This window comes from Aythya marila, assembly GCF_965140915.1.
Source record: "Aythya marila genome assembly, chromosome: 1".
Lineage (NCBI taxonomy): Eukaryota > Metazoa > Chordata > Aves > Anseriformes > Anatidae > Aythya > Aythya marila.
In genome coordinates this window covers 35569684-35593802 of record NC_139042.1, presented here as the reverse complement: position 1 = coordinate 35593802, position 24119 = coordinate 35569684, and the positions used below count along the sequence as shown (strand labels likewise).

Here is a 24119-nt window from a genome sequence, read left to right as displayed (position 1 = left end):
GAGTGGTTCTAACTGCTTTCTAAATGAAACTGTAATTGACAAGTCTCTGCTAATAGATTTTTTTTCCTCACTCCCTGAAACAACATCACTGGAAATACTAGTTCTTGGCTGGTCTGAAAAACAGATTGATCGCATTCTTGCCAGTGTCATTGGAGTTGAAGCTGTGTTGTGTAAAGAAAACAGAGAAGTCATATATCAACAGTAAAAATTTATTGACTGACCTCTTTGTATGTAGCTGGTTTTGTTCTGTTATGATGGTCTGTTTAATTAGGAGTAATCAAATAGAAGTATCTAAATCTTTTTTATTTTTATGAATTTATCAGTTTTATTTTTTTTCTGTTGAAAAGGCAGAATATCCCTAATAAATAGAAAAGGGGTCATCTTTTTTTTTGTTCTTAATATTTCTAAAAATATAGCACACTAGTAAGAATATTGTGCAGTTTTGCATGCTAGAGAACAGGTCTGTATGGAGATAAGCCATTTCATTTTCAGACCTATTTTTAGCGTTTTAGGATTTAGTGGAACAGTAAGCTACTTTTTATTGTAGCCATGTTTAGAGTTTCTGTTGTAGGTGGGCAACCTGTTCTAATGTTTGACTACTATCAATAGAGAAAAAAGATACACAGTTAAATGCAATTTCTTGTATTTCAGTTTGTTCCTATTAGCTACTAATCTGTCTCTGGGCACCTCTCTGATGAGCCTGGCTCAGCCTTCTTTAAACCGCACCCATGCCCCCATCTTCTCTAGGCTGAACAGTCCCAGATCACAGCATTTCCTCGTAGCAGAGATGCTCCAGGCCCTTATCTTCTTGGCCCTTGTCTGAATTTGTTTAATTATGTGCCTCTTTTGTTCTGGGGACCCCAGAGCTGGACCGAACACTCCAGGTTCACCTCACCAGTGCTAGGGAAAGGATCACCTGTCTTGACATGCTGGCAATGTTCTACCTTGGCCTTCTTTGCCTCAAAGGCACACTGCTCATTCATGGTCAATAATGTTGGCCACCAGAATTCAACACACACCTTTTTTGGTTTTTGTTTGTTTGTTTGTTTTTCCTGAAAAGCTGCTTTATAACTGGTGGGCCCCTGCCTGCACTGGTATATGCCTCACCAGATGATGCAGGTTTTTCCATTTTCCTTTGCTGAATTTCATTAAGATTCCTCTGTTCCTTCCTATTTCTCAAGGTTCCTCTGAATGGAGACACAGCTATATACTCTGTCAACCTTTCATCTGAATTTCGCACCATATGAAAACTTGCACACCACTTCATTGCTGTGGAATTCTGTTTATTCTTCTGTAAGTCCAATTTCCCTCAGGAAATCTTTTTGTGGATGTCTCTCAGAAGAGCTTGCTGTGGCAAACTCCGTATTGGATCTAGAATCAATATCATTGATTCTGGACAACCTCAGTGGAAAGGAGATTTACAGTTCCTATCTTCTGTTGTCACAGAAAGAAGAATGTAACTTGCATAATCACGATGAACGTGATTTTATATACTTGTCACAAAGTTCAAGATTAAGATGATTTCACTCTTGGTCCCATTATTTAAATGGAAATTTGGGATCCAAATGAGATGCAGAAATAGGCATCATACATCACATCATTAAGTATTTATTTTAATCACTTGTACAGAACCACTTCTAAAACCACATTTTACCTTTTGGTTTTCTATGGTCTGAATTGTCTTATGGGAGTTAAAATGATGGTGTTACCAACCTTTATTTCAACAAATGATCTTTAAGGGTTTGTGAAGGATGAAAGCTTTCTTTGCATTTTGCTTGTTGTGAACTCTTTGGAACTTGGGTCAAACTTTCATTCATAGGCTCAGAGTCAAAATCTATTTGTGTACAATAAAAGCACTATATGACAACTAAATGATGAGACAATTTTAGCAAGAGCAAACAAGACAGAATGAAACCCAATCTCTGCAGCGAGAAGGTTTAACAAGAAGAAGTAGGTGCATTAGTCATTAGGTGAATTCGTACTTTCTTACGTGATAATTTCTAGGGCTTTGAAGCACTAGCAAACACTTACTACTTTGTGTTGGGCATCAGTAAGAAACATACCTCTTCTGATTCTGGACTAGGCTGTTTCTGTGATTCCAGTGAGGTATATACTCATGTTTCTTGGGAGGGCTAGGCTTTTGCCTGAAGTTACCTCTGAGGAAAGACAAGTGAATACTGATATTCCTGGCAGAAGCTGGATTTAATACTAGTTAAATATAAAGGGAACGGTCATTTCAGCCAGTCCATCCAAGGCATACTTGGCAGCTATTTCAACTTTGCATCTGTACACCAGATTTTTTTTTTTCCTCACTGTAACATTTTTCCTCACTGTAACAAGTGTTCAGTTTTGGGCCCCTCAGTAGGACATTGAGGCCCTGGAATGTGTCCAGAGAAGGGCTATGAAGCTGGTGAAGAGCCTGGAACACAAGTAATGAGGAGTGGTTGAGGGAAGTGGGGTTCTTTAGTCTGGAGAAGAGGAGGCTCAGGGGAGACCTTATTGCTCTCTACAATTGCCTGAAAGAAAGGTATGGGGAGCTGGGGATTGGCCTCTTGCAGATAACTAGTGATAGGACTAGAGAGAATGGCCTCAAATTACTCCAGGGGTGGTTTAGGTTGGAAATGAGGAGACATTTATTAGAAGATGCAGTCAGGCATTGGAACGGGTTGCCCAGGGATGTGGTGGCATCACTGTCCCTGGGGGTTGTTCAAGGAAAGGCTGGACGTGGTACTTAGGGATATGGTTTAGTGGGTGATATTAGTGGTGGGGGGATGGTTGGACCAGATGATCTTGAAGGTCTTTTCCAACCTTAATTATTCTATGTTTCTAAGATTCTCACAAGGGTTTATATAAGGGTCAAAGGAACCCCTGTGCTGTGTTATGAATTATTACTCTAGTCTGTGCACCATTACTGAAATACCATCTAATAGCAATATATTCCTTCACTTGCCTATTAATGAAGATTATCTGATTGGTGGCATGGCTTTTGCCAGAAAAAGTTGAAGGCCTTAAGGCAAATGCAAGTTGAAGTCTGTACACATTCTGCATTTTCTGGACAAACCTAACCTTCACATCCACCGCAATTTCTGTACAAGTTTATGTCTGAATTTCATTGGGGCGAGGAGTGTGAGGTTAGGGGGGGTCATGTTGACACACGGTTTGAAACCTTCCCTTCTCTGGACATTGATTTCTTTGTATTTTTATATTGACAATATAAAGTCTCCATAAAGTCTTCTGACCCCTGTTCATGTAAAAGGCTGAGAGGTCTAGAAGTTATATGTCAGTAGTACGAATTTTTCACTGAATCTGTTTGTCTGAGAATCTGAGAATGAAAAGATGGAACCACTTCCACACACTGGAGCGCGCTTCTGAATTGAGGACTTCAATTATCTCCCTCTCATGGATCTGCTTCTCTGCTCCCCAGAGCTTAAATCATCAAACTCTATACCATTGCTCAAGTTTTCCTCTTGTGATATTCGGAAAACAGTCCTTCCATTTTTCACTCAGATGGAAACCTTTAATTAGATGGGCATTGCTTTGTACTGTTTGCAATCGATCATTATGCAACAAACATATAGTAGAGCACTTAAAAGAGAAAAAAATATATATATATTTTATTATATATACTTTGTTATTTTTTTTTCCTAAATCTCTCCCTAATATATCTGACCTTAATTACATCCTTAGCTGAAGAGAAAGACAAATTAAGGTGTTGTGGTTTCACACTGACGGACAGTTAAGCTCCACCATGCTGTTTTCTTACTCACCCTCCTCCAAAGAACAGGGGGAGAAAATATGATGATGAGAAAAGGCTCATGGATAAGGACGTGGAGATCAGAACACAGAGATAAAGACAGAGAAATCACTCACCAATTCCTATCACAGGCAAAACAGACTCAGAATAAGGGAGGTTAATGTAATTTGTTGCCTATTGCTAATAGACTATGGCAGTGATAACTAAAACCATACTAAAATCCCCTGATCCCCAGGCCCCCTGCTCCTGTGTGGGCTCCTCTCCACGGGCTGCAGCTCTGGCCCAGGGCCTGCTCCTGCAGGGGCTCTCCATGGGCCGCAGCCTCCTCCAGGCCACATCCACCTGCTCCACCGGGGGCTCCTCCACCCATGGGGGGGCTGCAGCATGGAGATCTGCTCCATGTGGGACCCATGGGCTGCAGGGGGACAGCCTGCTCCACCAGGGGCCTCTCCACAGGCTGCAGGGGAACTTCTGCTGGGTGCCTGGAGCACCTCCTACCCTCCTGCACTGATCTTGAGGGCTGCTGGTCTTGAGGGCTGTTTCCCTCAGCATTTTCTCTCTCTCCTCTCCCAGCTGCTGTTGTGTAGCAGTTTTTTTCCCTTTCTGAAATCAGCTCTCACAGAGGCATAACCAGTGTTTCTCACTGGCTCGGCTCTGGCCAGCAGCAGATCCCTTTTGGAAATGTCTGGAGCTGGCTCTGATCTGACACCGGACTCTGGGCTCTGCTGGGTTCTTCTCGCAAAGGCCACCCTTGTAGCTCCCTGCCCCGCTACCAAAACCTTGCTGTGTGATTCCAATACATAAGGTCTGGTTTTAATGTATATGTTTATCCAAATCGTAGAGTTTTAATTTCAAATGAGGCTTAGTATTCCGAAGTTGACCTCGGGAGCTTATCCCTTTAGTTACTTACCGTATAAAAACTGTATTTAATTGCAGTGCCTCAAAATTATATCCTGGGGGAAACTGATAGTCTAAGTTGCTGTAGATGAGTGTTCTAAGTGTGCAGACTGAATAGGTAGTGTCAATAAAAAACATGATATATATATTTTTTTCTTCTGAAGATTTGTTTGTTTTGTTTTGTTTATTTTGAGTGACTGAATAAAGCTTTGATTCCTTGAAAGAGGAAATAGACATATTATGAGATGTTTTTCTCTTGCTAAAGTGACCTTCTGGAGCATTAGCATCGAGTATGATGTTTTAGTTTACATTGGACAGTTGCAGGGAAACTGTAAAAAATAAAACATTTTTAATCCACAGTAATCTTGTTGCACCACTCTTACTTTGAAACAGTGCTGCTAATGATATTTGTGATTTTTCATGTCATGAACTACTGCTAGTCAAATTACAATATATATCATCTACTGCTTAAAAACTGCATAAAAATGCTGGGCTCGTTACTGCAGTATCTGTTGCTATCATAAGACATTAAAAGTTGTACTGTCAAGCTTATAATAGTGTGCTAAAGGAGAAGCATCTGTAGTATTTTTAAAATTTTTAAAAACATAATTATGAAATTAGGCAGTTTATATCTGACTTGGCACTGAAATGTCAAGGGCACAACTTACCAGCTATTACGGTAAGTTTACTTCTGCTTTAGATAGTATTTAAAAGACAGTTGTATGAGTTTTAATTAGGTATGATATTAAAAAGTATTTAAATCTCCTTTTCCACAACTGAAGGAAAAGAGATTATAAAAGTGTATATTTCTCAAAGGAATTAGTGTGGACTATGCAGCTATCTTCAAGTTGACTGGAATTACTAGTTCTAGAATGTCAAAAGATTGATACACTTGACTAATTAGGAAGCCCCTTGGGACTGGTGACAGCAGTCTGCAGCAGCTTGCGAGAGCTGATTTAAAGGTCCCATAGGAAGTGTTAATATTGAACAATACTTTCCACTCTTACACTATCACAATAGCTGTGTTGTACATTGTTCTCCTAGGGCAATTTAAAAGATTTCTAAAGTACTGCATGGTACACATTCATTTGTTAAAATTTCCATCATATAAACTTGGGCAAGGTTATAGATAGCCAATAACAGAATGGGTATTAACAGCTGCACAACATCACAGAAGGTGTTGAAATCAACTATAGGTTTAGGCATCAAGAAACAGAATTTGGAGCCTAACTGAAAGTGTAGAAGCTTGAAAAACAGGCTTTCTGCATGTTTTGGGTACAGAACATTAACTATGAATATTTCTATTTGCAATTGTTAAAGGTTCTTCAATATAGCTCTGCACAGTGTAAAATTACTAGAGGTGTGTGGGTTTTTTTTGTATTTTTTTATTCAAGTTTTATATATGCCATTTATTTTTCTGTGAACTGTTTTGCATGTCAATGAAAACATTAGTCTCTAGTTGAATTTCTGACTACAGTATATTTCAGATAAGTGTGAAAAATAGATGGTACACTTCAATGAATGTGTTCCAGCTATGCAACAAAAAGTTGTTTTTGCAGTATTTTTATTCATTCATTTATTTATTTATTTATTTATTTATTTAATCTAGTATAGCCGATTATGCATCAGGTTTTGTACTGAAAACTGTTACGTTTTTGAAATAAGTAGGAATCCATGGTAGTCATGGAAAGGCTTAAAAAGGAAAACGGTAACATGCTGAAATAGGGTTGAAAGCAATTTTATTTTTTCTGTTACTCCTACTGCCTAAAACAAAGTTTATGAACTCTTCTTCTATAAACATTGATGGTATTTTGGGGATTGTGATATTACTGAGTCTTTTTTGAATTGCTGTCTCTCAAAATGTTTTTAAACTTTCCTCCAACATTCTTGTACTTTAATGTAACTAACAGTTTCTTCCTCAAGCATCACTTTGGGTTGAAACACTCAGAGTGTTTTCATTTGAGACATGAATATTAGAGAGTTGCATGAGACCAGATGGAAAAAGGAAAGGGGAGGGGGTGGAACACACAACAACAGGAAGCTGAATATATGATCTGACTAATTTTTAAGGTATGTTCCAATTAGTAGCTGTATGTTCCAATTAGTAGCTGTGCTGGTTGCACTGGTCATGAGAGAACAAACTTCAGTGTAGTAAAGCATATTATACTATATTCAAAGGAAGAGAAAAATCAGTATTTCAATCTTCACGTTTATTCTATATCTGCCATGTATTGCATAGAAAATAAACGAGCTTAAACGTTATACAAAATTGTAAACTATTTGCTAATTTTCCATTATTTCTGCTTGTATATAGAGGTAAGCACTTTAAGTTAACTGGTCCAGTAGTTTGGACTAGAGAAAAGAGTATAACTAAGGATGTTCACAGATTAGAGTTTTGTCATTTTGAGGACCAGTATCTTGGGGTAGTAGGAAGGAAGAGTGTTCTCCTTAGGGGAATACTTTTAGGAAATTCAAAACCTGAAAACAAAATCATTCTCTAAAATACATTTGTAGAATTAGCAAAAATTAAAAAATGGCTAAAAGCTCAAGTGAAAGGAACAGAAGTACTAATGAAGTGCACTTTGTTATGTGGTAATGCAATTGTACAAAAACAGCTTAAAAAAATATTTTTAGTCTGTATGGAAGCAATGAAGTAGCTGCTGATGTTATAGAAAAAATGTCAAAATGTTTAAGAAAATCTAATTTAATTTTGAATCAATGTTATAGAACATCTGTTGTGAGCTTTACATATGTTTATATGTGTATTTCTCTGGAGTTTTTGAAAATAGAAACTCTTATTACCTTTATTGAAATAGTTACCACTATTTGGCTCTAAGTCATATCTGAAGATCATTTTTCTTGTGGACAGGAAAGCTCAAATTTTGAGACAAGGACTGTGTTTGGTTGGTGGTTGTTTTTTTAACTAATGATTTGCATATCTCAGTTCACAAAATCTTGTGCCTCTTTCTGGAATGCTTTCTTCTTTGGCTTGTGAATGATATCCAGGCTTAGATTCTTGGAAGCCAAATTAGATTAAACACTTGACTCTGTAGAGTAATGAAAGTAAATATGTTGTTTCTAGAATGTCATGTTCATAATTTGGCCCATGCTGATTTGAGAGTTGTCAGGCCATCCTGTCTGTAACTTTGAACTTCTTTTGTCTTATTTATTTATTTTGTTGTCCTTGAAACCACATACCTTAGAAAGATGATAGAATTCTTTAAGCCTTAACAAAAGATGGAATTCCTTTAAAGAAGGGAAACAAATAGAAATAGTATTTGGAAGAAACATTTCTCCTAATAGTTTTCCCCATATTCAAATCTAGAAGGTTGTCTTCCTTCCTTACTTGTAGTCCATCACTTTCAGAATTCCTTAAATCGGTAGTATCTCTTCTCTAGCTAGATCAGATTCTAATCTGAATATTACTGTTACCAATAACTGCAGAATCATGTGATGTGTCTGACTGTATCCAAGGTGTATGTTGACCTTGGGAGTTTTGCCTAGTGAGGCATAATGAGTTTTCTGTCATGTAATTCTTTATTGCTCTGTGGAGGTTTTTCATCGTATTAGAAATCTGTGGTGTTGTGTTCTTCGTCCTCACGGATGTGGAGACGAGGGGCTAATAAGGTTCAGAAATCTAAGCTTTTCTGATGTTTTTATTTGAGGAAATAAAAGTAAGGTTTTTAATGCTTGCGATTAATTATAATCTCATGGTAACATTCATAATTCTTTCAGGGGAATATTATACATACACATGTGGTACTATGAGTAGAATTTTCCTGAACTACATCAATTATTTAATATTGGCTACAGGTTATTAAATATAAAAGGAAAATGGCTTTTGATTAAAGCTACCTATGGATAACACTCTGTATCCTACCTAGGCCAATATTGTTCCTTCAGCTTCCTGCTGAGAAACAATTTCAACTTTTTATAACAATAACTGAAATGATCTCTTTTGTCTAATATAGCAAATCATTTAAGGGACAGCTCTCAAAAGCTGACATGAAACCGATTATTTGCAGTTGCAAAAGGGTACTGAAATGAAAATATGAGTGAAATGACATTTCATTTAAAACTACAGTAGAGAAAGAACGAATGTGAAATGAATGGAATAAAATTTGGCCTAAATGTAGAGAGGACCAAATCCATTCTGCTTAGTTGTGAGAGAGCTATTGTTAAATGTTAAAAACCAGGTTAAGTTTGAAATAAGTAGTTTTAGTTCTACCATCAATATCTTCTATTGTTGTTCATTGTTGTTATTATTTATGCTTTGATGTTGCTGTGGTAATCAAAGAGTGTTCCTTCCCTCTCTCTGCTACAGAAGGTGAGGAGACTGGAGTGATGGATAGCCTGCTGGAGGCCTTGCAATCAGGTGCAGCTTTTCGAGACCGAAGGAAAAGGATACCAAGGGCTAAAGGTGAATATTACATTTTACTTTTTACTTTCCAGAAAAAGTTAAAAGTATTATTGGTCCAGTGCTCCGGAACCTAAATGCTGTCGTGTTTAATTCATTTTTTCTGCAGTGACATCTTTCAGGGATGTTCAGGCTGTTTTGCTGTTGTCCGTAGTGCTTTGGAGATCAGTGTACTGAACTTAGCATAGCCAGATTGTTAACTCTCTTCCATACAGCCTTGTGTACTTTACATTTTGGGGGTTTATACTAACAACAGTTGAATGGGGGAGGTAAAAATCATCTTGCCCTGCCAGTGCATCAGATTACTTCACTTATATTAACTGTAGCTATACAACTAGAAATATCTAACTTTAAAATATTTCTGCTTGCTAATGTTGTTGCAATACTCCAGTAACTTTCAGAGAGGTGTTTTATTTCCATTGTTTTCTTGCTTTTGCAGACATACCACAAAATGTCAGTCCAACCACACAGAGGCCTGTGCTGAAAGCTTGTAACCATGGTAATGAACCATATTCATGAATTGCATGCTCTTCTTAACTTAGCTTATGTAGTCGATCTGTGCTTTCAAAAGATTGCCGTGATATTTTATGTTTTCTACATTAGTGGAATATGAAACAGTATTGGAACCTGGTTCTTAAGGTTCACATGGATATTACACCCTTAAACAGTACTTGCTGATTACTTTGCAAATCTCTTCTATCTATTGTAGATTTTTTGTATTTATTTATAATTTGATTATGGTTTAAAATGTAGTACTTTGATCCTTAAGATCCTGAAGAACAATAATGCAGGGTTTTTTTAAAAAAAAGATTATGAACTGTGTTAGAAAGCAAAGATTGTGGAACATTTCAAATGTTAAGTATTTTTGATACCAAATTAGAAAACCTTTTCAATTCATTCTGTTTGTCTTGGTTTTCTTGGTAATACAGGTAGTCAGGATATAAGCTATCATTTACCAGTAATTCAGAAGTGATGTATCAGTAAAGAGGAAATTAATCGGTTATTTTATAGTAAAATATTTCTCCAAATATTGAGCATGAGTCTTATGCATGTGTTTATGCATAAACTCCTGAAAAAATCCCACTGAATCAGTAGGACTGCTCCTATGGATAAAGTTACAGTGAGGGCATTGGTATTTTGTCACTCTGTTAGATAATAGAACATTATTACATTAGCTGTGTTTTAATAAAGCCTGAGGAGTATGGAGCATGTTTTCAGTGGTTCCTAATATAGTGGTCTCAAGAAAAAGTTTTACATAGTATCTCTGTTAAATAAAAATTCGTATTGAAACTTAAAGAAAAAAAATATCTTAATTCTCAGATTTGTAAGCAGAATGCATTCTCTTGATATTTAAATAAACTTCAGAATTTATAAAGCAGATGCCATCACATTGAGGATATTAATTATACTTCATATTTCCTACATGTTTATTTCTTAAGTGACTAGAGTAGAAAAAAGAAGATACAGATTTTGTCATTATTAAACACAAAATCAAATAAAATAGAGCTAGAAGGACAGCTGAAAGATAATTTAATTCACTTCTAGGAATTGGCCCAAGGAAGAATGAAGTATATTTGACAGGTGCTTGTCTGGCACATAATATATTGATATTTAAATAATGACTACAGAGCACATCTGAATTTATCCTATAAGTGTTACCGCTTGTAAGAATAGTTATGTTGAATGTTGCTTCTTTTCGGTCCATTCTATCTTTCTATCTCCAGTTTCCAGTTTTCAAACTATAAATGCATTTGGACAAACATGAGGGCTATGTTTTATGATCCAGATGAAAAAATAAATAAAAAAACTAAGACTAAAAATTCTGCAAAACCTTCACACTGATTTGTGCCATCTGATGAATATAATTTGGTACTCAAGTTTAATTAAGGATGATGTTTGTTTTAGAAAAGTAAAAGTAAACTCTTGGATGTTTTGTTGTTTTTACTGTAGTCACTTTTCCATATAGTGTCTTGAGACAATCTTATTCTAAGACATTTTAGAATGAATCCAGCTTTTATTGCACCTGTCTTGTTTGCTATGAAACTGGATAAATACTATCTTAAACTTATTTTTAAGGAATTCAGTAGTATGTTCTTGACTTGCAGACACTTGTCACAATATCTATATGTTGCTGCTTCCTATCTTGAGCCAAACAGAGCACTGAACTTGATGTTGTTTCTGGGGAGTTTAATGATAAACTCTACATGGTCATTGAGTTCATCTATTAGACTTTTCTGTTCGTTTTCTTATAATTTTCTTATAATTTTCTTAATAATTATAAGGCTTCTTTAATTTTCTGGTATCAAGGAGTTGAGTATTTTATGTAAGTTTTATTTCAGTTTTGTCCTCTTTGTAATTTTTTTTTGCACTTTATGTCTAATGTTGATAAATATGCAATAACCTATTCTTTCTATGTATATATGCATGTTAGGTAATGTATACTATATATGATGGTTTATTTTCCATAGCTCATTTATATATACACTGTATAAGCAAGAAGTCTCTGATTTCAGCTCACTTAAGAAAAAAATGGAATATGTCATTAGACAGAAAGATTGGCTTGCCCTGTCATTGATTTTTTGTTTTTCCCAATGTGAAATTTCAAATGATTGCTAAATTTTATATCAGAGTGCCTACAAAGCCACTAGTTTAAAATATGTAGAAAGTGATAAAGCACTTTTCTTGTTTGCTTCTTCTGATGAGACTAGCAGATTCACTTACAGTGAGTATGCTTTATTAATACACATTGCAGATTCAAACCTACGGTGTACTTCTTCAACTCATAGTGCGGTCAAAAAGAATTACAAGCCAGGAGTTGAAATATCTACCTACTGAATCATTCAGAGTGTAGCAATCTCTATTGGGCAGATGGCATCAAGTTCTAACTAATATATATGTTTAAAAACCAAACAAAAGCTCTTTCATCTAAATTTTTCTAAAAATGTGGAATAGAAATTGTACACCAATGCAGATGGGAGGTAGAAAGAAGTGGCTTCACGTTTCATAGAGAATAGCAAGGGAGAGAATGCCCACTCTGTCCATAGCTGTAATATAAATGGCAGCAGGACGGAAATTTATTTAACTATTGCCATTGTTATCCTCGGTACGATACTGCTCAAAGTAACAAACTACCACTTACTGGTGAGGCTGAAAACAAGTTCTATTAAAAAAATAGAAAAAGAATACAAAGGAGCAAGCCAACACCATATAGCTGTAGAACTGAGAACAGAAATTTCTTCCTTTAATTAAATGGACTGGGAAAAAAAGGAGGAGGAGGAAATTTTGTGAAATGCTAGCCACTGGTTGGCCATTTTTCTCATGATGATCCTTTGGGCTCCACAGAAACCTCTGATAGTATTCAGTTGTTATTTCTGATTTAAAAGGAGTACCGGTTCTCGTTCTGCTTCCCGGGGTGGCCTCTTGGGTGTATTTTATTTTCAGTCCTACTACACTCTTATTAAATAGATCGCCTTTTTTTCCTAACATGGTGTATGTTTTTGTTTTGGTTTGGTTTTGGTCGTTTAGTTCTATTCTTATTTCTGTGATCAGAATTGCCTAAAGAATACAAATCTTCTTCACTTGATCTTTGTTGATGTTGATATGATTGGTATATCTATTTCTTTTGTTTCCATTAATGCTGTTTTGTTTTGTTTTATTAACAGTTGTATTACATATACACTCAAAACTGCCTGTTAAGGTTGCAGTTAGCTTTAACTGAAAAGAACCACAAGGTGCAGAACTATTGCAGTATATGCTTTTTCTGTAATTCCTGTTCATACTACTGTATGACACAAGTAGCATGTTAGTATAGTTTTAGTGTCTTTGTATTTCTGTAAGGTTTTGATTCAGACTCATCTAGTGGGGAAGCTTTTTTATTTTATTAGGAGAGCAGAAGAAAGCACTTAGTTATCAGTCATCAGGATTTTTCACATTAGAAGATCTTTTCAAGCAGCTAATACCTAAGGTTGATCTGGGTTTATCAGTTATTTACAACAACAGTCAAGACACATTAGCAGCTTGCTTGTTTATTTCAAGCTTGTTATGTTCAAATACACATAGCACCATATCCAAGGCAGCTCAGAGCCCATTGCAGCACAGAAAGCTGCATTATTCACTAAGTTTTCAGTCAGGCTTTGCAGCCTGCATCAAGTTCTCTGCTGCTATGGCTACGCATTTATTTGCAGTAACATTAACCAAGGTAATGTTATCTGAAATGCATAAATACAAATTCTAGATACAGCTTTGATTGCACATATATATATCTCAAATGAAGTGCAAAGTGTTTTTCTTTACAAGTAAGTTGTATTCAAAATGCTGTGAGTAAAGAAAAGCTACAGTAAAATGGAAGTAGAAATGCAGGTTGCTTTTTGTGACTGCAAAGGCTGAAAGAAATCTTTCTTTTGCAGTCAGCTAGGTTGTGGACTACACTTACAAAGGTAACAAGAAAGTCTTGCTTCTATTTTAAAAACAAAATTACATTGTAAGGGTTAGTCTTAATTACTGTAGCTTTTTGTTCAGTAAATATATAAACAATAGAATAATTTTCATGTCATATTTAGTCTGAAGCATTTTAAACACCTCTGTTAAATAAAACTCTTGCCCAGCAGTGTCATTCTGGTCCCAATTAAGCTGAAGAAAACCCTTTTTTCATGTTCTGTGTTTTTTTTTTTCATCTCTTATTCATAATAGAACTGTCATCTGAGGTTCACATTAGTGTCTCTGCTACCTTATTTTGACAATCATAGCTGGCAATGAGCTCAGGCTCATCTTAATTCTTGAAACCAATACTGCAACCACTTGGAGGTCACTGTTTTATTTCAGCATCGCTGTATTTGACAGCATATGATGATAGACATTTGAACCTAATTTTTCCGTATTTTTTCTTAAAGTTATGTATGTCGCTGTCTTTTCCATAACTGTATCTAGTGAACATTAGGGATGTACCTAACACTGGAGAAGCACTGAAGCCTGTTAAGATATTTTTTTTCCAGTGCATGTTGCTTAACCCATAGCACTAAAGATGAATTCTTGAACATCACCAGTTCCTCATGGTAGATGCTGTTTTTAAGGCATTATGCATGTTAGCCTGTTCTTTCCATCTGGCTAAATGTTTTTAACTCACATATGGAAAGAAGGTAGAGATTTTATTTTTTTATAAGGATTTGTAAAGGTTTACTCAACAGACTAGTTTCCTCAATGGGAGACTTGGAATATCTAGGCACTGTTATGAAATGGAAACATTTAATAGGATTTCTATTAAAAAAAAAATACTTCTCAGTTTTCCCATTTTAAGTCCAAAGCTTAACTTCAATATTGGCTTCATAGGTCAAGTAAAATTGCTGCTTATTCTAACAGAAATAATTCCCCTGAAACCATCTGCACTGTTTATAATAAAGAGTTTTTTCCTGGAGCAGACAGCAGAGTTCAAAGAAATTGTGACCATAAGAATCAATTTTGCATGTGTGAAAAATAACCAGACAAGGAAAGTTAATTTACTCATTTTTATTTGTTTGTTTTGAACTAGTTCTGCACTGGCATAGTTGCACATGAATACAGTCTGACACAGAGGTGGCCCCAAAGAATTTTCATTCCAAAATATATAGAATAAATTTAATTTGCTTGCAAAGTTTTTAGGATCTTTATCTAGGGATCTCCCTCTCTTGTAATTTTATGTTGGAGTGGAGAAAGTGTTTGACTCAAAAGGGATGAAAGGCAGTGAGAAGAGTTCTGGATGAAAAATGATAGTTTGATTCTATCAGAATCTTCTCAACAATGTCAGCAACATCAATGTTGCTGTAACTATGTGGATGTAACTATGAGGATGGACATAAAGAGAAATAGAAAATAGCCATTTATTTATTTTTTTATTTTGAAATATCAAGTGGTGGAAAATGGATATGTTAATGCACTTGTTAGTATTGTGAAAAAATTGGTATAGAAAGAAAACATTAATTTGCCCTCTGTATAAGCCAAACCCAAACTGTCAACCTCTTAACACTACCCACTTTTAGATAAGATAATGAGGAATGGTAATCCTACAAAAAAAATGTCTCTGTTATTCCTTTAATAAAATCTTCTGAGATTTCTGTTATCAATTCCCATCAGTAAGGGAGCATGTGCAACTTCCTACCATTTTGTGTCTTACCTTGAAGAATTATATGTGAACTTATAGGCATCAAAGAGGATGAAAGCTTTTAAGAGTAAAAATTCTAGGTGCCACCTTGAGACAAGAGGGACCTTATAATGGGACTTATTCTCCAGAGGTTTGATGAGTTCATTCCTAAAGTGAGACCTTTCGAAGACCTCATATTAGACACTCAGAAGAGCTAACTGCTTTTGTAAATACCTTGCTGGCGTTCATCGGTACTAGTTCAATAAGAATGCTTCTTTCAAGGGAAGCAAGGACGTTTTTCTGCAAGATAAGAACTGTGGCAAAGAGGTGACATTTGAAAGCAGTGACACTGTACATCCCATAATTGCACATACAGTAAATGTCAGCTTCATAATCGTCTAGCTGGCTAGCCAGACTTCCAAGAGCTACTACAGGTAACTTATATATTCAAAGCAGTCTTCTGAATATGCATCAGTGGACAATCTTAAATCTGTGAAGGGAGCTGTAAATTACCAACAATTTACCCATATTTGTCTTTTCATTGTTTAGTCACGCAGAACTTTCCATTCAAAGACAATTACTGAGTTGATCTGTATAGTAAAGAGGGTTCTGTCACTTCTCAGACTACTTTTCAAGTCTCTTCCATATTTGTTAAACAAGGCTTTAGGTATAAATTACCATTTTTTTTTCCACTTCTGTTTATTGTTTTCAGAGCATTAAGAACAAGTGGTATCTAAACTTCTTTCTCTTTCCTCAAAGGCTTTAAGAATTCAGATCCAAATAGAATATCTATCAACCGAACAACAGCCATAATCCTCATTATATTATTTTATATATATATAATTTTAAAGGCATTATTTTTTCTTTGGGGAAAAAAAAAAAAAAAAAAAAAAGAAGAAAGGTGAAACACCAGGTAGTGAAATAGTGAAATTTCATCAGCATGACATTAGAATTTAGTTTTGTCTGGTTAAAAGGTGCATGGTGCATTGCGGACACAAGCTTAGATTGGTACCGTGTATCAGTGCTGACTGGAGTCCATTTTGTGACTCAGGCAATGTCTGGTAAATGCAACAGTGAAATCTCAACAGATGTAGAGGAAACACAAAACATTACTCATTAAATTCTTTAAGCGCACTTAATTCATCTTTCATTGCCATGTAAGTGAATGTGTTCCCCTAAATGTGTTCCCTTAATGTTCTGTTTTGTTTTTCTTTCCTCCTTTGGGAGAATTTAGTTTCATTTTTATCCTAAGTGGTTGTTGCAAAAGAGTAAAAAATGTGCAGTGTGAAAGAAATACTGGAGTTATGTTTCTTCCTGATGTTTTTCATTGCAAGTAAACATTCAGGAAATGTGCAAATAAAGGACATTAAATAGATGCAGGGGAAACAAGAGTATCCTATTATTTCTTCCTTTTGTAGGGTAGGAACACTTGGAAGTGGAATACTCTAAAGGGAAATTTGCATTTAAGATGAACCAGAACTGGTGGTTGTGTCTGTAAGTTGCTTGATAAATGTAGTATCATCTTTGTTTCATTCCAAGAACAGATAAGTCTTGTGTATTTCCATCATACATGCCTGAGGCAAAATTGACATCAACCACATAGCAATAAAAAGGCTCAGAAGTTTTTCTTGGTGGCTCAGACTTAGAGATCATGAGTGGCAAAGGAGGCAAATACAGGGGCAAATGCAGGTTTCACATAAATGACGGAAGGAAAGATGATAGCCAGAATAACACTGCATGAGCTGGAGTAGTGCAGGATAACAGCTAGACTACAGTTAGATCATTAGATCCTACGGAAGTGGTAAGTGGTTCTGGAAATTGTTTTTTTTTTTTTTTTTTTTTTTTTGAGAATTCATCAGTTTCATAGTGATCTACCTTAAGCTGTTTCTGGCATCATACATATATGAAATATAGCAGCTGCCAAAAAGATTTCACAATTCACTTACACATCTCATCAATGCAAAACACCTTTGTGAATACATTATGCTCGCACTCTTGGTATTTTCACTACTTGTGACTTTCTGCTTCCCGTTTACACCGTATGTGCAGCCTTTTAAGTCACCGTAATGCAGCACCCAAAAATTTTACCCAGTATATTTTCTTATGTACATGTAGCTTACACATACAAGTCATACAAGTTTTTAAGCCATTTCTGGAAGAGTATTTGGGTTTTGAAGGATACTAGGTTAATAACAAATCTACTCACTTTCAGTATACATTGTAATGTAGTTTCACCCTTGTTCTTGGCAAAGAATATTAGAGTCAATTGTAGAATCATAGAATGGTTTTGGGTTGGAAGGGACCTTAAGACCACCCAGTTCTAATCCTGTGCCATGGGCAGGGACACCTCCCACCAGACCAGATTGCCCAAAGCCCCATCCAGCCTGGCCTTAAACACTTCCAGGGATGGGGCATCCACAGCTTCTCTGGGCAGCCTGTTCTAGTGCCTCATTACCCTTTGAGTAAAGAATTTCTTCCTAATGTCTAATCTAAATCTACCCTCTTTTAGTTTAAAGCCATTACTCCTTGACCTCTCATTAACTTCATGATAGAAAAGTTCCTCGCCAGCTTTCTTGTAGGCCCCCTTCAAGTACTGTAAAGCCACTGTAAGGTCTCCCTGGATGCTTCTCTTCACAAGGCTGAACAATCCCAACTCCCTCAGCCTGTCTTCATAGGAGAGGTGGTCCAGCCGCCCCCTTCCCCTCCCCCCTTTTTTTTTCTTTGAAAAATTATAGGAATGTCTTGTTAGTAGGTGTAGTCTTTCTATTACAATATTTTTTCATGATAGCTTAAAAAACTTTCAAAGTTATGATCATTTTTAATTTTACTGAAAGAAAGAGTTCTCATGCTTTATTGTCTCGTGACATTCATCTAACTTATAAAAATAATAAAGAAAAACAGTTATCTAAACCTACCATGTTGACTGTATATTTATCTAATGAATATATATATAATACAATGTAGTACAATGTGTACATGGACACTTGATGTACCTCTGGACAGACTACTTTGTCAGCTTGGTTCTAGATAGCTATTTGGAACAAATTTTGGATATCAGAACATAATTTTTGATTTTCAAAACGAATTTGGATATCTGTGGGATAACACCTAATTGAGCTGTGCAGAGACCATGTCCAAGAATTTTGACAGGTATTAAACCACAGAAACATAGAATGTGCTGTCATATTAAGCAGTCTTTTCATAGGCTTCTGTTCTATATCTAAAATCAGAATTAAATAATTTGATAGAGTAGAGTATGTATTTTCACACCTAGAATCACTTTGTCACTCGGGTTCTTCCCTGCCATTTGAGAACCTGTACTGGCTAGAAACACAGCATTTTGCAATAATCACTGCTTATAAACAGAAAAAGGGAAAACATTTTAGATAATCTCAAAACAGGATATGCCTTTCATTTTTCTTGACTGAGTTAAATTTGAGATGAATTTCTACAACTTCACCAATAAACAGTTGTGAGAAGTGATAAAGTTTGTATTAATATCATAGCTGTTTGTGTCATGGAATGGAATACAATCAGCTGGTTTGGTATAAACATTGTGGATAAAAGAGCTTATTAAAGCCATGGGTAAACTTGTCAGAAAATGCCTGCCTATGGGACACCAATTAACAGGCTGATACTTTCATGGTTGGAGCTTCCATGTCCCCATATGCATTTTACTTCAGTCACTGGATTAAAGACTGAATGTTTTCTGTGGCAGGAATCATAATCTGCTTTCCTCGTTCAATATGAATATTTGAATCACTGGGCTCAGTAACGTTTGTTATTTATAGCAGAACTGTGTAAGTAGAGAAGCTAATGAACAGAGGGAATTTTCCAGGGATATGGAAAATATGGTTTAAATCCATTCTCTAAGGGAATGGTGGAATCTGGATAAACCAGGGTTAAATGCAGCTGAGTGAGGGTTTTCATAATCCAATTGAAATTGGCACCCTTTCTTACTGTAGGCATAATTACATTTGATGATTTTTTTCCATTTTCATAGTTTCAAAAGTAGAGATTCTTCCCCAAATACCATACTTCAATTCCTTGCTAAAATTGCTTTTTCTTCCCATAAGAACTGTGTCTGGAGAAATTTATCTGAGGCCCTATTCTTATTTCAGCGTGTGCATTTTATGCATTACTGTTGTTACCAGAGAAGGGAGAGAGATACTTTTTCTTGCTGTATTCTAAAATAAAAATATTTTTTCTTCTGTCTTTTCCATGAGAAAGTAAAGTTCATGACATCTCTCCTTTCACTCTGCCATCATTAGCTGAAAAACTGGGTGAGTCATCCTAGTTATTCCAAACCTGCTGATAACCCATATGATCACGGTGCCAACTTAGGCTGGTGGAGGAGCTTGGAGAGGACTCCATTAAATTTTGGTCAGTGTTTAAAGAATGAAATGAGATTAAATGAGAACTACACCAAAAGAAACTTTTTGGTGCTTAAAGCTGGTAGAGTGCCCTTTCCTGTCCTCTGGTCCAAAGCAGTTCCAGGGTGTTTTTAGTTGGTGGTAGTGGTGGTTGTTCCATTTTGTTTTGGTTTGGTTTTTATTTTGAATCTTGAGATCCATAAGGTCTGCATTACAGATGTGCCAACTATCCAAAACTAAAAATGAAACCAGTAGGATCAAAGCATTAAGCATGTAAGGTGCTTTTTAATGCTAATTACTCGGGCATATCTCAGGTATCAAACATTTTTAACTGATCTCTCAAAATTAATGTATGTATTTAATTTCTTGAAGAGTATTCATACCTCATTAATATAGATTCCCAATTTATTGAGCTTATGCTCTTTATACTGGATAAAGAGAGGGACATACCCACATTAGACAGGAATTAGCTTCTATAAATTGTTAATAGTCAGTGAGTTTAGGCATCTAATTTAAGTGACCTGAATAGGTTTCTCCATGTTTTAATTCTATATCTATAATAAAGTTAATAGAAATTGGCACAATGCAATGAATACTGAAGATAAAACAATAGCTTGAATAGTTGCTCCTTAAGTTAGTATATTCTGTCCTGGGCAAGGCAAGAGGGGGGAAAGAATAATTCTCTTATAATGCATATATATAAACATTTGCATTAAATTTGGATAGCCAACTTTCTTGTTCTTCCAAATTCTTATTCTTTGATACTCAACTCTTTCTACTATAGAGTGTTTATGCAATTTATATTATACTGCTAGCTACAATGGTAATAATTTCTAAGTCTGCTAATGTTCCATTAGAATAGCCGGATAAAAAGTAAATGAATCAGTACTGTGGTGTTATGTTACATATATATAAAATCTTATTGATATGCAATATTTAAAGTTAATGTTTCGTCACTGCTGACTTGTATAAAAATGTAAAAGTTGCATCGAATGTAATTCTGGCAGACTCTAGAATACATTAAAATAGTTAAAACCAGCAAGTTTATCAGAATTATAAGAAAACTGACTCAGCTAAATATTTCAATTGGATATATTAAGTTCATAATTTCAGCCTGAAGACTAATATACATATAATAAAGAGTGATGCCTGAGTAGTTGCAAACTCTGTTCTGTCTATTCAGCAGAGGATAAAAAGTAGTATGCTATCAGGTTATCCCTAGTTTTATAATTGTACTGTAGATGGTAGTCTTCCCCTTTCCCTAAGAAATACAAAACCATTTTAATTCTGTGTGATCCATCATCAGGCAACTACTCAAAAAAGTAACGTTCTTAAATGCTCTCAAATGTCCAGTAGCAAAAATAAATGAAGGGCAGAGTGCATTAAGGGATTTCCAGTTGTGTCTCACAGGGCAGAGAAAACTGCTGCGAGAGAGCTCGTGGGATAGCTCCTACTCTTGCTGCCTTTAGCAATAGCTTCCTGACTAATCAGTCTCCAGCCTTACCCCAGTGCTTTCAGTCTGTTCTTTCTCTGTTTGCCAGTCACCGACTGAAAACAGGACACAGCCAATTACTCTCCATTGAGCTTACGCAGTTGCTGTTTATCCACCTAACAGCAGTTGCCCTGAGATCATTTTATTGAAAACTTGATATGTAGTGAGATCTCCTATTAGAAAATGGTAGTTGTGTTTCAGCATCATCAAAAATATATGAATTTTACAGTTTAAGATGGAATATCTTATTTGGAATAGTTGCTTCCTATGGGACTGAAAACGAAGTATGCTAGAAGTGGATTTTCTTCCTTTTCCATATTCCAATGACAGTCAATTAAAAAAAAATAAAACAAAAAAACACACAACAAAAAGAACTATTAATGACTGTGTATTTAATTGAAGGTACAACTGTCTATATCCTATTTCATATTTTGGGCTCTGAGCACCTTACATGGATCCTTTTTTCTTCCTTTCTGGTTATTTCCGAAGCCTTTTGAGAGACACCTACGTTTTTCTTGTTCCCTACCACATCTTGTCGCTTTCTTATTCAAAGCCCATCTTTCTTTCTTATCTATGAGAACATTCAGCAGTACCACTTACTGTAGTGTATAAAACATTTTACTCTACTTCAGTCTGTAACTGCAGACTTAGCCTAATAAAAAGGGTGTTTTTGACTTGCACCGATAAACTGTAAAATACACTGTGGCCTAAGTGAGAATATTACTTGTTACAGGAATCTTCTATACTCACATTAGTCATAAAGCTTTGGGGAAATTGTGCATGTTGAAGGAACTAAGCAACCAGAAAGGTTGCAGAAGAATCTCCAACTAATCTTTTGTGGGAAATCTATGGTAACAGCACATACAGTCTACTTGTGATTGTTGTTGGTGTTTTTTTGTTTGTTTGTTTCCTGTTAACTGCAACGACAAGGGTATGCATTAAAAAAGTACGGTTTAGCTTGTTTAAAAGAAAGATAAGAAAGAAGCAGGTCAGGAGTAACTTACAGTAATATACTGTCCAAACTTAAATACCCGTACTGTTTATGTCCTTTTAAAGATGTGGGGGGAAGCTGGCCTTTGGGGGAGGTGTTCAGACATAGAATCACAGAATAGTTTGGGTTGGAAGGGACTTTAAAAGATCACCCAGTTCCAACCCCCCTGCCATGGGCAGGGACACCTCCCACTAAACCAGGTTGCTCAAAGCCCCATCCAGCCTGGCTTTGAACCCTTCCAGGGGGAGAATTGCATTCTTTGACCTGCTGGTCACACTTATTTTGATGCAGTCCAGGATGTGATTATCTTTCTGGGCTGCAAGCACACATTGCCAGCTCTTGCTGAGTTTTTCATCAACCAACACCCTTAAGTCCTTCTCTGCAGGCTGCTGTCTGTCCACTGATTGCCCAGCCTGTATTCATGTTTGAGATTGCCCAGCCTGTATTCATGTTTGAGATTGCCCTGACCCAGGGCCCTTGGCCTTGTCAAACCGCTCGTTTTTGCACACAGGTCCTCTCACAAGCCTGTCAATGTCCCTCTGGATGGCATCCCTTCCCTTCAGTAGATCAACAGCACCGCACAGCTTGGTGTCATTTGCAGTTTGCAGAGGGTGCACTCAGTTCCACTCAGTCCATGTCACAAAGGTGTTAAGTTGTACCAGTCCCAATACCAACACCCAAAGATCATCACTCATCTCTGGTCTCCACCTGGACATGGAGCCATTGACCACTACTCTCTGAATGCAACCATGCAACCAACGCCTTACACACCAAGTGGTCCATCCATAAAATCATTTTTTAGAGATGTCATACGATCAAATCTCCCATCCAAAGTGTATGCCACTCCGAATCTGTATTTGCTCAGAAATTGCCATAAGATGCACTTTAAGAGCTGATAGCTCCAGTCTCACACCATACAATCCAACAAGGTTTTCTTTATCCCTGCTTCTACAGTGCTAGTACATTGAGTGATTGCAGGGTATTTCTCTTATACTTAGCACTACTCTGCTTTTAATTTAGCCCCTCTTCTCCCCTCCCTCCCCCCCACCCCTTTTTAATAGGAATGCTTTTCTTCTTTTTTTAGCTTGCAAATCTTTATTCCTTTAGCCTTCATTGATATAGTGAAATAGTTATTTAAATGTTTGCAGTAAGAAATACATTTCTGCAAGTGATAAGAAAACTTATTTGGTCAAGAACACTTTTTTAACAAGAATGTTAACTGCATTTTTATGTGGAAATAAAGTTTGACTAAAACTAATATTCCTAGGTCTGGTTTTGTCAAAGTCAAACTCAAAAAGTTAGGGAGAACAATATGAAAATATGAGAAATTGGAAAGCTCTTTTTAATCTGTTTGTTAGTAAATGGCACACTCCACTGCCTTATGCTTTTGGCATCAGTTGTCAATTTCAGCCTTAATTTTGTTAGTTATTAACGTGGATTCTCTTATGTCAAATTGTTCACCTTCAAAAATTTAATGGAGTGCAGTGAAATTTTACAGTCTGATAGTTTTCTTGGAATATGCCTATGGACCAGTTCACTTCAAGGTGCTTTATATTCAGAAAGCATTGCAACCTCACTGACCTAAAAAAGATTTTCAGATTTTGGAGATAATCATGCACTTACTATGTTTGTATGAGGTACACTGGCAGCAACTGGGAAAACTCAGACTATAAGTTGCTGTTTAATTGTTTCTTTCTGTTGAAGCCTGGCTGCTTCTCTATAGTACTAACTTGTGTTCCTTCTCCTCAGGACAAAAAGTTTGGTGGTTCTCTCACCAAATAATATTTAATTAATTGGTATTTGAAGTCCTATTAATATTTTATTGTTTGGTGCATCAAAGAAATTAAAGCTGGGCTTCAAAACTAGGCCATTTTTCAGTAATAATTTCAACATGTAACGCAAGTAACATATAGTTTAACAGACTATTTACCCATCGCTTCTGTGGAGTTTCTTATCTTTGAGGTGTATGACCTGACTAGTGCAGCAGATTTAATTTTAGCGTAAACTTGTATAGAAGTGCTATGTAGAAGTGAATGAATTCATGCAAAGAAAGTTGAAATAACTTTGAGTTTACTCAGTAAAT

The 24119-nt window shown here is 36.1% G+C and overlaps 1 protein-coding gene across 1 annotated transcript in view; it reads left to right on the top strand.

The window, feature by feature from the left end:
* Positions 1–24119, top strand: part of DIAPH3 (diaphanous related formin 3) — a 237025-nt gene that overhangs the window by 166684 nt on the left and 46222 nt on the right. Inside the window, exons 26-27 of the mRNA XM_082771110.1 lie at positions 8976–9071; positions 9508–9567. Of these exons, the coding sequence (XP_082627236.1) occupies positions 8976–9071; positions 9508–9567 (156 nt within the window). The remainder of the gene's footprint in view (positions 1–8975; positions 9072–9507; positions 9568–24119) is intronic.